The sequence below is a fragment of the Dermochelys coriacea genome, chromosome 6 (genome assembly GCF_009764565.3).
Source record: "Dermochelys coriacea isolate rDerCor1 chromosome 6, rDerCor1.pri.v4, whole genome shotgun sequence".
NCBI lineage: Eukaryota > Metazoa > Chordata > Testudines > Dermochelyidae > Dermochelys > Dermochelys coriacea.
This window is the reverse complement of record NC_050073.1, coordinates 14,738,766-14,754,828: the sequence shown is the minus strand read 5'-3', so window position 1 is coordinate 14,754,828 and position 16,063 is coordinate 14,738,766. Positions and strand designations below refer to the sequence as shown.

The 16,063-nt window shown below is 41.3% G+C and overlaps 1 protein-coding gene across 1 annotated transcript in view; it reads right to left on the bottom strand.

Annotated features, from left to right (window-relative positions):
- Positions 1–16,063, bottom strand: part of LOC119857693 (sodium/hydrogen exchanger 10-like) — a 328,581-nt gene that overhangs the window by 233,696 nt on the left and 78,822 nt on the right. The window contains 3 exon segments of the mRNA XM_043517916.1: positions 2,514–2,685; positions 4,102–4,245; positions 13,322–13,421. Of these exon segments, the coding sequence (XP_043373851.1) occupies positions 2,514–2,685; positions 4,102–4,245; positions 13,322–13,421 (416 nt within the window).

Here is a 16,063-nt window from a genome sequence, read left to right as displayed (position 1 = left end):
TCAGCTGGTTCGCGAGGCTCCGGCTATTTTTAAACAGCCAGGCTTCCCTGACGCAAACACACAGACACCCTAATGCCCGCCCCCTGCAGGCTAGCAGCCAATCAGACACTCACTCAGGCTCCCTCCCAGCAAACACACGCTCGGATACTTCCTCAGCAAGCAAACACACACACTCGGATACTTACCAGTCCCAGGCAAACTCCTGCTGTGAGCTGCTCTGCTGTCCCCGCTGCTCCGCTGGTTCGCTGCCGCTCAGCTGGTTCGCGAGGCTCCGGCTATTTTTAAACAGCCAGGCTTCCCTGACGCAAACACACAGACACCCTAATGCCCGCCCCCTGCAGGCTAGCAGCCAATCAGACACTCACTCAGGCTCCCTCCCAGCAAACACACGCTCGGATACTTCCTCAGCAAGCAAACACACACACTCGGATACTTACCAGTCCCAGGCAAACTCCTGCTGTGAGCTGCTCTGCTGTCCCCGCTGCTCCGCTGGTTCGCTGCCGCTCCAATGTTAAATGTTAGATGTTAAAGAGCAGGATGATTCACTTTGAGACAAAAACTGTGGCCTTAGAATAATAGCAGATGACAGTGAATTTTAGTGGAGCTGAGCAAGAGCGCCAGATCTAGACAGGCATTTTCCCTGCTGGCTCCTAGATGTCCTCATCTCTGGTCTCTTAAGGAAGCCTCTCAGACATATATAACCATTGTCCCATTGCCTAAAATCATATTTAGCTAATAAGGCATGATAATTGGCCATACAAAACTGCAAGACAGCAGATAAACTTTCCTCCCCAGAAGTTCCTTCTTCTTAGGTCTTTCATCTCTTGGGGAACACCTAGAAAGCCCAGGCAACTTCAATTTTTATGAGCCTTTTTTAAAAACAGCAATCCAGGTACCAGATGTATAAAAAAGTACTCAAATGCCTTTGGAGGAACTTGGTACCCAAGATCTGTCCTCTAAGATACGGCCAAGACAAAGCAGCAAGAGTCCGCCACAAGTTTTTAGGAAGTTCAAGGATGTCTTTGTTAATAGGCATGGCTAATTGATCCTGGGATATCAGATGCAAAAAAAGCAAACAATTAATGATCTCTCTACTAGACAATTCCAAGGGAATGTCCAGTATGTCCACCATCCTTTCAAGGAGGTCCTGAAGTAATCTACAGATAACATATTTGATGGTCTCACAGCCTCATCAGGTGATGCTGAGGATATGGATAAAGGGGTAGGTTGGTCCTCATATTCCTCCACATGGCCTTGCTGCTCATTCTGAGATTCCTAATGATGCAGGTTCTTAAGAGTTCCTGACAGGATAACTGAGTCTCTCCTGCGGGATTCTTAGAAAGCAACGATTTCCCCCTGCAACTTGATTCAGCTGACTAAGATGAGGGTCAAATGGCCACATTTGTGCCCCATAAGATAAGGCATATGGTGCCATAAAAGGGTGGGATCCATGGAACAGACCTGTATAAAGCATAAAATCTGAAGTGAGAAGGATTTCCACCGAGGTTGCCTAGATGAAGGCAAAAACATCCTTGGAGAAGGACTCGTACTACCATGCAGAGCTGAGGATGCAGGTGAATAAAATTCCTCTAAAGGAAGAGCAGATCCCTGAGGTACAGAAACAGAGAGAGTTTCAGATCTTACATGAGAGTAAGCAATGATACCATCAATGATGGAGGCAGATATTTTCATTTTTGATATCTTAAATTCTGGTACCACCACAGTTCTAAATACAAGACAATTGAGAGACATCTAACAATGGAGGCTCCAGTTCCAGAATCATCAAAAGTTTCACAGGAGGGAATATAGGACAAAATTTTCAAAGTGAATACCTAAAGTCAGGCTACTAACTCCAGAGATAACTAAATAGCTTGCCTGATTTTCAGAGTGCCTAAATATTGATGTAGGACCCAACTTCAAACATGCTTTTTTTAAAATCTTAGCCATAAGCACTTGTAACAAACACAGTTCCAAATAACAGTATCCCTAGCAGAAAATGGACTAGTTCACAAAGGCTCACATGATGCACCTGAGTCCACATAACGTTCTAAGAGGGACCGCTTACTGTAGTAAAAATAATTCTGTGTTAATTACATAGGTATAGTGAAAGTATTGTTGAAATAAATTTGACCCATTGTATAGTATGTGAAAATTCAGATTATATATAAACATTTAAACGAACTAAACTGCAATGCATTTTTAAATACAAAAAATAGCATCTACATGCATATTTCTATTATGAATTAAAATTAGTCAGACCAGATTTTCAGTTAGCCAATCATAATTGCATGAATAGATTTGAATGTGCTAATTTTATGTACCAAAATAATCTGTATGTACTTGTGCTGGTTATTTTATGCAAGGATTACTCATATGCAAATATATTTGGCTAACTTGCTTTGAAAAATCTGGCCCTGAATGTCCTTATAGTTCTTTTATCACTTATTCCAACAAAATGTACAAGTACAAGTTTTGAAAAAAAATGTAGATAGCCCTTTTAATTTTTTTTTTACCATGTTCTTCATTGCTGCTGTACCCGGATCTTTTGATTGGCTAATCCCAAGAGCCATATTCAAAGTAAAAGTACCCCTCATTCCACTCCAGACAATGACAGCTCCCCAGCGCCAGTTAAATCCATAACCAAGGCGGCTCAGAAGAGGGCTCAACAACATAACAACTAGACCTCTGTGTAAATAAAATAATAAGATAATGAGCAAAAATATTAATGCTCAGAAATAGAGACATAGAACTGGGTGTCATCAGCATATTGAAAGCATTACAGTCCAAACCTTTATACAAACCCTCCAACAATCCCATGCACATGTTGAACAGGAGGGAAGATAAAATGGAACACTAGAGAACTTCAAATTGTGCTCTTAGTGGGAGGAGCTATGATCCCACACCGTACAATAGGAACATTAAGCCAGGAAAGAAGAGCCACCCAAAAACAGCAGCATCCACTTTTCATGCAGCGTGCAAGTGAATCAGTATTACCTCACGAACTATGGTATTAAAGGTTGCTGATAGATCTAACAATATTAGCATATTAACTTGATCTTCATTCACCACCAGGAGATCAAAATCAACCAGTGACAATAGTGCATTTTCTGTCCCATATCCAGGTCTGTACCTAGACTGGCAAGGGTCAAGTAGATCCAAGGCATTTAAGTACTATGAGAGTGGTCTTACTGCAAACTTCTCTATAAACTTGAGTGACAGTCAAATTTGGATACTGGCTGATAGTCAGCAAGATTGTCAGCGGTTTTTATTGTACTATTGGTGGGGTTTTTTGTTTTTCTGTTTGACCAAAAAGTCCCACAACAGCTACCTTCAGAGAAGCTGGCATCCTGTCCTAGTTCTAAGGGAAATGCTGCTTTTCTCTGCTAGCAATGGACCCAGTACTTCCTCACTGTCCTTCACCGGCCAAGAACTACTCAGAGCAAAAGACATCGTTTTGGAAAAAAATGCTCCCAACATTGCTAGTTCCTCACAAGTCACAGACTAAACTCAGAGAAGATACAGCATTTGTCCCCTTCAGATTTCTTTCTGCAGCCACAGAAGCAGACAGTTCATTCCCAATCCATATGATTTTATTCACAAAATCCGATATTTTGTCCCAACAGACTCAACCACAGAATGATGGTAGCTTGAATTACTTAAGCTGTCTACCACACAATTTTGCCATTCAAAATTTTGTAGAACTTCCTCTTTGCCTCTTATACAGCCAGGCCATAAGAGTTCAAATATTCTCTATGAGGCAACTGATCAGACTCAGCCCATGATTTAGCAAAGGAATCCTATTAACAAGGTTACCCTGCAAGCCTACAAAATGTTAAGCATTAATGTAATTCCAGCAATTACGGTTAGAAGCTGAACTCATTGCTGTTAGTGTTAAATAAAATCTAAAATAAACATAGAATTGTATTTCTGAAAGCACCCCGACATGCCAGTGCCTGCATAAACAAAGAAAATGCAATGCAGTTTAAAACATAATAAAACAGATAACAATATTTTTAAAGCCATCTGTGCAATCATGATTTTAAAAAGGCAGGGGGATGGGGCAGAGGGTTGTCCTACATAGGGGCAAACAGTAGTCCTTACCTTATAAGGTTCAATGCAAGATAGAGTGTTAAGATATAAAACAAATCACGAATAGTCACATATGGAAAGCTTTTTACAGCTATCACAATTCCAATTATAATGAATATCATAACATGAGCCAAAAATGTCAGCATTGACCAGAACCTATGTTAAAGAAAAGCACAGAGACAGATTATAAAAAACACAGCACTAGTCCTCATTTCAGAATCAACATTAATGTAATCCTCATATTGGTTGATTATTCACAGACTACTGTAGTTGGAAGCTGTTATCTGCTATTGCCTGCTATTATCTGGAACATATTGCTACAGTATATCACCAAGAATTCAACAAGATTCAAAGAGGGACTGGCAGCCACACCCCTATGTTCACCCCTTTCATAGAACTATGATAAATTTTGTACAAAGTATGCCTTGTGAAGTATCATTTGAAAAGTTATAATCTGCTGAACCTTATTGTCTGAGTAAAACATGTATCAGCATTGTATATTAATTTATAAATTCTATTATATGATTGTTACTGTAATAATTACGGATAATACCCATGTCATAACCATACAGATAAGCATAAAATCCCTCCTTTACCTGTAAGGGGTTAAGAAGCTCAAATAATCTGGTTGGAACCTGACCAAAAGGACCAATAAGGGAAGAAGATCCTTTCAAATCTGTGAGGGGAGGTTTTGTTGTGCTCTCTTTTGTTTTGTGTTCTCTCAGGACAAAGAGAGGGACACCAGACAGAAAAAAAACCCTCTCCTAAACCCCTACCTGAAATAATTATCTAGATTACAAAAATTATAAGTAAAGCAAGGAAATGTGTTAGATTATCTTTTGTTTTAGCTTGTGAATTTTCCCTATGCTAAGAGGGAGGTTTATTCCTGTTTTTTGTAACTTTAAAGTTTTGCTTAGAGGGGAATCCTCTGTGTTTTAAATCTTATTACCCTGCAAAATTACCTTCCATCCTGATTTTACAGAGGTGCTTCTTTTACTTTTTCTCTTCACAATAAAGTTCTGCTTTTAAGAACCTGACTGGGTTTTAGTGTCCTAAAAACCCAAGAGTCAGGTGTGTGCTCACCTTATTTATCTATTTGGTTGGTATATTATTCTCAAGCCTCCCCAGGAAAGGGAGTGAAGAGGCTTGGGGGGATATTTTGGGGAAACAGGAACTCCAAGTGGTCCTTTTCCTGAATCTTTGTCTAGCTCACTTCGACAAGGAAGGATTTGTGCCTTGGGGAAATTTTTAACCTAAGCTGGTAGAAATAAGCTTAGGGGGTCTTTCATGTGGGTCCCCATATCTGTACCCCAAGTTCAGAGTGGGGAGGGAACCCTGATAACGCATAAGACCAGTTTTTCAGAAACAAAGACACACTGGCCACAGACAGGTGTTAAAGCAGCCATTCACCAGCAGGCGAGAAGGTGTAAACAAGAAATGTACATTTCATCACAGGGATGGTTCATACCTCACGTCGGCAACAGACTGTATGTCGCCTGCATTGCAGCTTGGGGTAATTCTCGAAGAGGGGAGAGTGGTATAAAAATGTGAGACAATACCCTCCACTTCACCTTTTCTCCTCCCATCTCTTTGCTGAAAACATCAATGAATACCTGGAGGATATTGATCTAAGGGGGAGGGGTCCAAGGCTGCAAAGAGACCCAGCCTATGAAATTTACTACAGCTTATGGTCAGAAAAACCTTTTGGTTTTAAGCTTTTAAGTTCACTTAACCTGTTAAGTTGCGTACTAGCTTGCATTTTTATCTTTTTTCTTTTATTTTCTATCCTGACTTTTATGCATAATAAATTTATCTTATTGTTTTATCTAAACCTGTGTGTTTGGAGTTAAGTGTTTGGGAACCATCACTTGGGATAACAAGATTTGTGCATATCATTTTCCTTAGATGAAATGACAGACTTTCTATGAGCTTGTATTGTTCAGGAGGCTACTGAGAAGTACAAGATGCACACATCTGGGGGAAAGACTGGGATTGGGAATCTGCTGATTACAAAGAAGGATCACAGTATGAAACATAATGAAAGTATGATAGATATTTCAAATGCTTGCAATCTCTTCGGGGACTATATTATATTGAGTGCATGAATGTGGTGGGGGGGAGAGAAGGGCTGCCACAGTTCTGCCAGGAGCTAAGAACAGTGTGGGGTGATTCAGATTAATCACTCAGGTTGTAAACCCCCCGTAAAGAGGTACCAGCCCCTGGGGAGGCTTGCATATATGGGATTTTTCCAGAGACCAACAGACAAAGAAAAGGCTTTTGGGCATAAAAAGGCTGTGTTTAAGCCTGCTCAGGGCCTTCTTTCTCATCCAGCAAACAGAGAGGACCTCCTGTCCAAGGTCCCACACACAGAAAGGCTGGAAAGACTTTGGCCTACAAGGGCCCCATAAGATTGATGGGTGACCTCTGGTAAGCTTCTGCATGCCTGTAGGTTCTTTCATGGTTTTTATATTTTTTCTCTGTAATGAACATAAAAGCGGCCATACTGAGGCAGACCAAAGGTCCATCTAGCCCAGCATCCTAGGGAGGGTGAAGGATGGAGGGATAGCTCAGTGATTTGAGCATTGGCACCATCCCTGCCCATCCTGGCTAATAGACACTGATGGACATATCCTCCATAAATTTATCTAGTTCCTTTTTGAACCCTGCTATAGTCTTGGCCTTCACAACATCCTCTGGCAAAGAGTTCCACAGATTGACTGTGTGTTGTGTGAAGAAATACTTCCTTTTTTTGTTTTAAACCTGCTGCCTATTCATTTCATTTGGTGACCCCTAGTTCTTGTCTTATCAGAAAGAGTAAATAACACTTCCTTATTTACTTTCTCCACACCAGTCATGATTTTATAGATCTCAATCATATCCCTGATTGTATCTTTTCCAAGCTGAAAAGTCCCAGTTTTATTAATCTCTCCTCATAGGAAGCCGTTCCATACCCCTTATCATTTGTGTTGCCCTTTTCTGAACCTTATCCAATTCCAATACATCTTTTTTGAGATGGGGCAACCACATCTGCACGCAGTATTCAAGATGTGGGCGGACCATGGATTTATTTTGGGGCAATATATTTTCTGTCATATTATCTATCCCTTTCTTAATGATTCCCAACATTCTTTTGACTTTTTTGACTGTTGCTGAACATTGAATGGATGTTTTCAGAGAACTATCCACAATGACTCCAAGATCTCTTTCTTGAGTGGTAACAACTAATTTGGACCCCATCCTTTTATATATACAGTTGGGATGTTTTCCAATGTGCATTACTTTGCATTTATCAACACTGAATTTCATCTGCCATTTTGTTGCCCAGTAACCCAGTTTTGAGAGATCCTTTTGTAGCTCTTCTCAGTCTACCCGGGAATTAACTATCTTGAGAAGTTTTGTATCATCTGCAAATTTTCCCTCCTCACTGTTTACCCCTTTTTCCAGCTCATTTATGAATATGTTGAATAGAACTGGTCCCAGTAGACCCTTGGGGGGCACCACTATTTACCACTCTCCATTCTGAAAACTGACCATTTATTCCTACCCTTTGTTTCCTATCTTTTAACCAATTACTAATCCATGAGAGGACCTTCCCTCTTATCCCATGACAAATTACTTTGCTTAAGAGCCTTTGTTGAGGGACCTTGTCAAAGGCTTTCTGAAAATCTAAGTACACTATATCCCCTATGCTTTTACTTTAAGAATAAATGTGCTTCAACAGAAAGAGTTGTGTGGTAACTTGTAACTGCTGACAGCACACTATTGATAGCCCTTAGAGAAAAAGAAAAGCATCGGACCTTGTCTTTAGGCAGACTGGCTTGCTTGGGATATTAGAGTGTAAGGTAGGAAGCTGCCCAAACTTAAAACCTGATCAGTAGGGAGAGAAATGTGGCTCTCCTTCCAAGAGAGGTGATGGTTTGGAATTGGAAACCTTAAGAAGATGTCCTCAAGTGACCATGGTGGTATGGCGTATGGAGGATTTACAGGTACAGCTACCCTGCATATTGTTTTGATAAGCAACTGTTGTCCTCCCTTTGGGTTTGTTAAGTTATACTGTTTCATTGCAAAGGATAATTGATTTAACTCTCCTCAAAAAGGGTTACATGAAAATAAGACACAATATTACAGCTACTTTTCATGTACATTGTTTATATGCTTCTTACAAATTGGTAACTATAATATTCTGAATATTTACATTTTTTAAAAAGCAAGAAATTATAGATGACAGTACCTACTCAGTTTCCTGTTACAAAATTTTTAAAAATGTCATTTAGAAGTTGTTGGAAAATTGAACTTGCATTACAAATGTTTTGTTTGAACAAAGTTTAATTTAATTACTTTCAATATATTGATCAATGTGGCACTGAGCGGTGATGTCCCTGTGGCAAGCTGAAATAAGTGAACAAGCTAGACTTGGACAAATGAAGAGGTAGTCAAGTAATTTTTGTGGGAGAGAATTTAAAAAGATTCACAGGGGCCTCTTCACATGAGATCAAAAAATTTTCACTACAGATATAAATAAGGTTACACACCCTGTGCAGTACCTGACGTTCTTCGAGATGATTGTCACTGTGGGAGCTCCACTTTAGGTGTTCATGTGCCCCTACACTTGTATTTGGAGATTTCTGATAGCAGTGCTTGGTTGGATTGCACCACCTGAGGCAGTTATCCGGTGCTGTGCAACCAACCCCCTCTCTGTTCCTTCTCTGCTGCAGAGCATCTAGTGAGAAACACCAAAGTAGAGGGGAGGACCAGTGGTAGTGGAGCACCCACAGGGACAACCATCTGAAGAACTTCAGTTACTACACAGGGTGAGTAACTTTCTCTTCTTCTTTGTCCAATGTCTCTGTGGGTGCTCCACTTTAGGTGACTTCAGAGTAGCGCCCTTCGGTGGAAGGAAGGGGCTTCGGAGTTGAAGTCATGGCAGATGATAATGCAGTAAGACCGAATAGTGCATCAGATGTTGTGTGATATTCTAATGCATAATGTTATGTAAATGTATGGGCTGAGTCCCAAGTTGCCACTATACAGATGTCCATAAGGGGCCCGTGGTTAAGAAATGCTATCAAAGCCGATAGAGCTCTGGTGGTATGTGTGTGAATCCTCATTGGAGGCTGAAGATCGTATTGGTGATAGAATAATTTGAAACATTCTGAAGTCCATTTGGACAGTTTCTATTTAGATATAGCATCTCCTTTCGATTGTTCAGTGACTGAGACGAATAGTTTTGGAGACTTCCCAAATGTCTTTGTTCTGTCTATGTGAAGGGCTAGCACCCCACAGATCTCCAGGGTATCTAGTGTTGACTCCCATCTATTCCCATGGGGTTTCAGGTAGAATGTTGGTAGATGGATGGATTGGTTGAGATGGAATGATGAGGCGACCTTAGGTAAGAACTTGGGATGCAGTCTTAGGATTACTTTATCTTTGAAGAATATCATGAATAGTGGATGCGCTATGAGGACCTCTAGTTCTCGCACTCATCTGGCAGATGTGATGGCGACAAGAAATTTCATCTTCATTGAAAGGTGGAGGAGGAAGCATGTCACTAATGGTTCAAACAGGGGTCCAGTGATGTCCCAGAAAACTAAGTTAAAATCCCATAATGGAGTAGTAGCTCATACTTCAGTGTAAATGTTGCTGAGGCCTTTGAGAATACGCTTGGTGATTGGGTGCTCAAAAATGGATAAGCTGTCCACCTTGTGGTGGAATGCTGTGACAGCTGAGAGGTACACCCTGATTGAGCTCATGGAGAGACCCGATTTCTTAAGTTCCAGCAAGTAGTCCAGTATCAGAGGTAATGAGGAAGAGATTGCTGTGATCTGTTTCTTTGGCACCAGGTACTGTATCATCTCCATTTGTATTGATATATGTGGTGGGTGGTTGTTCTGCGACTATTTAATAAAATGTTCTGTGCTTCCTCTGTGCAGGTCATTTCAGGTCCTTATAGTTGTGGAGTAACCATGCTCTGTTTGTCAGATGGCGGAGATGAATGGCAGGAGAGAGATCACTAGACCATTACCTGTTAGGTTCACTCCCTCTGGGGCACCTGGCTACTGTTGGTAGACAGGATACTGAGCTGGATGGACCTTTGGTCTGACCCAGTATGGCCTTTCTTAGGTTTCTTATATTCTTATGCCTTAAGATGGAGTCTTTCTAAGTCTGGGTGAAGAATATGGCCTGCATCCTGAGAAAGGAGATAAGGTAGAAGAGGAAGGATGCGTGGTTGGCACACCACCATTCTGAGAAAGTAAGGGAACCATATTTGTCGAGGCCACATGGGGGCTATCAGGATGACTTTGGACTTGTCCAATCTGATCTTGTGATTCTGAAAGATGTGGGGGTCTTGGGCACTCAACCAAAGTCTCAAAATTGCTGCCTTGAGGTTGGTTGTTGAGACATAGCGGGCTGAGGTGGAGGCTATCTCCTCCTCGTGGATCTCTGTTTCCGCCCTTGTTGTTCATATTGTCTGTGTGGTGGTTGCACATAGTGAATGGACCAGAATCTCTGTGAGACATAATATCTGCCCTGTCTTTTCTTGATCTTAGGTGTATAAATGGCCAGGGACTTCAACGTTGCCCTTGAGTCCTTGAGTGTGTGGAGGGACTCAGCTGTTTTGGCTGCAAAGAGTTTAGGCCCTTTCAACGGAAGATCTTCAACTGTCAATTGCACCTCTCGGGGGAACCCAGAGAGATGTAACCAAGATGCCCTTCTCATCACTACCACAGTGGTTGCAGACCTTGCTGCTCTGTCTGCGGAGTGCAGGGCATCCTGCAATGCTGTCCTGGCTATAAGGGGTCCTTCGGAGATAATGGAACTGAACTGCTCTCTTTTTTCCTCAGGAATAAAAATCAATAAAGTCTGATAGCTTTGAATAATTAGTATGGTCATGTTTGGCAACTAATGCCTCGAAATTGGTGATCCTAACATGTTGACTCACCAAGAAGTAGGCCTTACGGCCAAAGAGGTCAAGCCTCTTCCAATCCCTGTTATAAGGCATGTTTTTGCGGTGTCGTTGTCTGTCCCATTCATTAACTGCATCCACCACCAAGGAATTCAGTGTGGGGTGCGAGAAGAGGAATTCCATTCCCTTTGCCAGCACATAATATTTTTGTCAGACCTCTTGCATGTGCGTGGGATTGTTGCTGAGGTCTGCCAAATTGACTTAACTGATTCCATAATCAGGTCATTTGTGGGTAGAGCGATTTTAGAACATGTTGACGTCTGAAAGATAGGAGTTTATGTTGTGCTTCCTGGACTTCTTCCAGTGAAACGCCCAATGAGCTCGCAACTCTCTTGTCAAGGTCTTGAAATTGTTTGAAATCATTTCGCGTATTGGAAGGTGGGGCATGATGGTGTCGTTGGGGGAAGATGATGAAAAGTTGGCTGCTGGTGTCATCTCCTGCTCAGAGATCTCATCCTCCTCTTCAGTCACCTCTTCTGGAAGCTTAGATGGCCCCAGTACCAAAGGTGAGGGTGAATGATGTGCACTCAACCTGGATGGGTTGGGAGGTTTGTGGCATTGTGGGGGGTATGCCGCCCATCGGCTCCAATAAGGCCACTGTAGTGGAAAAGGCATCAGTGGCATCCATGGGTGCCCATACCACTGTCAATCTTTGGGTTCAGTATAATATCCCCTTCGTGGTGGTTGATCTGGTCTGATAGGTACACACATGGGAGAAGAACAGTTTGAAAATTATATTTCCCCTTCGTCCTCATCCTCCTTATCACTCGAGAACGGGGGAGCAGATCAAAGTAGAGTGGTGAGGTGGCTTGGTACCAAACATGCCTGAGTGACATCGGTGCTGAGAATAGGAGATTCTGGCATTGAGGTTACCATTAGGTCCTTCTGATGCAGGAACTGCTGTGGTGCCGGTAGCATCAGTGCCTTTGAAGGTGTAGCAGTCAGTACTGACTGTTTGATTGATGGTGTCGATGCATGCACCGATTGCGTAATACCAACAGAAGGTTGTGCCATGGTCTGCAGCGGTACCGAGCCGCTCGGTGCCAGGTGTCTAGTCAGCTCTGCCGGTGCCAAAGCATGGGGTTTCGGTTTTCCCTTGCTGCCCATGTCAGAACGAACCTGCTTGGAGTCTTTTGCTCTTTTGGTACCCACAATTACTCTTTTGGTACTGGAGGGTCCCACTACTTCAGCCATGGAGAAGGCTGGCGCGCTCAGTACCCATGGGGTTTGCTAGTTTGGGGAACACAATTTTTTGGCAGATTCCCAAGCCAGGGAAGTTGTGGCCCAATTTTTGCCACCTTCCTAGAGGAGAGATCTTTAGTCTGAGCCATGGAGGAAGGATCGCTGACAGGTGGGGTCCATGCTTCAGACTCAGATGCTGGGCAGAGAGACTTCTCCGTCAGGCAGAGTTTAAATTGTAGGTGTTTCGCTTTGCTGATCCAGGATTTTAGGTTGTGGTACTGTGAGCATTTTTGAGGTATGTGTGTCTCGCCGAGGCAGCGAACACACTATGAGTGCCTGTCAGATATGGGTACTGAAAGTCTGCAGGTGAGGCAGCGTTTAAAACCGAGGGAACCGGGGACGCCCCTCAGAGGAGTATTTCCCCCCGTAAGGGGAAAAACTGATAGTCTACTCTAACAGTTAACAACAGAAACCTAAACTTCTGGTCTGAAGAAAAAAAATGTTTTGAGAGAGAAAATAAATTTAATGGGAAAGAAGAGGAGAAAAGAATTAACTATAAAGAGCAAAAATTAAATCTAACTAGTGTAAACTATGGTAATAAGACTAGGCACAGAGGTGCTGCTAGATGCTCCGACTCAAGCCAAAAGCGGTAGAAAAGGAACTGAGAGGGGGTTGGTCGCACAGCGCCAGATAACCACCTGAGGTGGCGTGAGACAGGGACCACACATGTGCAACCCAAACTGGCACTGCTACTACAAATCTCCAACTACAAGCACAGGGGCACATGAACACCTAAAGTGAAGCACCTAGGAAGAAGAACCTCAAGGTACAAGCCTTCCACAAAGCCAGAAGGGATTAAGGCAACTTTTCTCTGTGTTTTAACCAGAACACTAGTTTGTTTGTTTTTTAATTATGAATAAACCACCCCACTGGAAGAGCATGTAATCCAGGGACCATTTGTATGGTCCACTATTGACCAGATTAGTCTGCCTATAAACACAGTTCCCTTTCTTGACATATAAGTAGCAACAAGGAATATCTTGAAGGACATAAAACAGTTAATGTAAAATGGAAGTAAATACTCACCTAAAGATAAATTCATCAACCCCTGGACTAAAGCTTACAGAATCTAAAAGAATTCCCAAAACAGTGAGAGAAATAACACCAGACATTCCAAACCATTCAGCTAAAGAAAAGAAAAACAAGTACATTAAATCCCACTTAATTTACTGTAGGTGACAAACTATATTTTAATTCATGATTAGACATGCCTACTTAAAATAATTACTTTAAGTTTGCTTTTTGGGGAACTTTTAAAATGCGTTATTTGTACTATCATTGGAGAAAAATATTAAAATAAGCTTTGACAATATAATTAAAAAGAGAAAAATAATTCCTTTAAATTCTTCCTTTTCTTGTTATTGGTTCCTTTACTGGTAGGTTCCTAAATCAATTATTTCTCTTGCATTTTTTAACTATGCTAAAACTACCCAGGCTAGTTTGTTTGGTTTCTTGCTTCAGCACCAGCCTTAAAAATGATATCATCATAGGTCTGGAAATAAATAATATTTATTTAGTTGAAATGACTGAGCTATTAAGGGACATATTACATTTTGATTTCCCACTAGTCTAACAAAATTTTCTCTCCCCCACACTCTAATTTTTCAGCAGCAGAGTACTGATTTGAAAAGAAGAAATTAAACTGTAACTCTATAACCAGTATTGTCAAAAAATGTATGTAATCTCTTTGGTTTAAATTTTCAGGCAACCCTAACACTCAAATCAGTCAAACTATGCTCAAATCAAGACAGAGCACATCTGACCCTCTGGGAACTTTCCCTCTCTTATAGGAAGTTACATGGCAGCCCATCAGCACTATTATCCATATATGACAAGTTTCAAAGTAGCAGCCGTGTTAGTCTGTATTCGCAAAAAGAAAAGGAGTACTTGTGTCACCTTAGAGACTAAGAAATTTATTTGAGCATAAGCTTTCGTGAGCTACAGCTCACTTATATACTTATTGAAATCCATGAGGACAATACTGTAATTTCCAAGGACTTCAGCAGAAGTATTGACATCAGTTCAGATAACTCAGAGATAAATTCCCACAAATAACTCTTGTGGTCTATACACTAGAAGAAATAAAAATGTTGGTTCTGCTGCAGACACACAGGAGACAGCTACAAACTTGAACAAATAGAGATTGGCCACCTTTTGTATTATAATCGGGCTAAAAAACGTAAACCTCTCACCAATTCTTCCTGTCTGAGGGTTTATCTTCAGTGCAGTGTTAACTCAAGATATAACTCAATTATTGCCCCTGACCTGACTTGCTTGCACACACACAAAAATCTCTAGCTCAAGCGGTGCTTTAAACTCATGCTAGGTGATCTGTCAAGGAGTGGGAGGTAAAGCTTGAGTGCTGATGAAGCTTCAGCTATAATGCAGCAGGGACTCAGCTTCTCTGTTCTGCTAATCCAGTCTGTGTTGTTCAAGCATTGTTTTTGAGCATGACTGCTCTCATTAAGCTAGGATAATTTGAAAACAAGAAATCTATTTCATGAAAAATTTCAGCATTTGGTTTGTTCTGCCTTCAGACAAAACAGAGACCTTACAAAAAAAATCACAAAGAGAGAGAGAACCCCCAACCAGAATAGCCAATTGCCCATTAGTTAGGGCACTGAACAGGGAAATGGGAAACCCAGGTTCAAGTCCCTCTTCTGCCTGATTTAGAGCAGGGACATGAACCCTGCAACTCCCACCTTCCAGTTAAGACTATTGGCTGTGTGTGTTCTCTTGCTTTCTCTCCACCCCCTGCCAAGCCCCATCTTCCTCCTACCCCAACCAGAAATTCCAGCCTGGACTTCAGAAACCTTCCTGGTGAAAATGTATCTAAACTGATGTGTTTCTGTAACATGTTTTGGTTTTGATGAATCAGCACTTTCTAATGGAAAAACATTTAGTTGAAAAGTCCTGACCAGCTCTCGTTCACTCAAGGATAGATAACTCAAATTAACACTGTAGTAAAGATAAAACCCGAGACTTGTAGATTACCATATAGCTGCCAGAATCTGCCATAACAAAAATGGGTCTGCAACTTTGTTCAAATGGGTTTTAGCAATACATACCAAATTCAGAGAACATTTCATATCATCGTGGACAGTTTTGGCTTTGTTCACAATGCATCAGGCATTACCCTCCCAAAATATCAGGCACAAGAAATATGTAACCATTTCTATTGCGCTTCCCAAGAATGAATTAGGACCCAGCAGAATTGATGAAGGACCCTAAGCTAAACAACTTCTGTCATTTAAGTTTCATCACAAAGATTTAATAAAAAAAAAACAGCATGGGAAGTTCTCACTACTGTATAACCTTCCCCAAAACACATAATCCGGGCATACACAGAACAATATACAGAGCTATCAGAGTAAAGGGACCTGTCATTATCTCCCTACGACATCTTTATATTTAAAAAGTACACAAAAAAGAATTTAATTTTCATCACAGTACCCATATATAGCAACAAAATAAAATGTAAACACAAAAACACAAAAAATTCAGATACTCTGAAAATCTCATCACTGCCAGATTCCTGTTTAGGTACAGTCCTGTCAATGTAAAATGCTAGCACCCTTCAGATGTCCAGGGTGTGAAACATCAGTTCTTGTTTGTTCCCATTAGGTTTTGGGAAGAACCATGGGAGATAGATAGGTTGATTCAAATGGAACAAGGAAACTATTTTAGGTAAGAATTTTGGATGAAGTCTTAGAGTAGCTTTGTTTTTGAAAAATATTGTGTATGGGGGTGTGTCATGAGGGCCTTAAG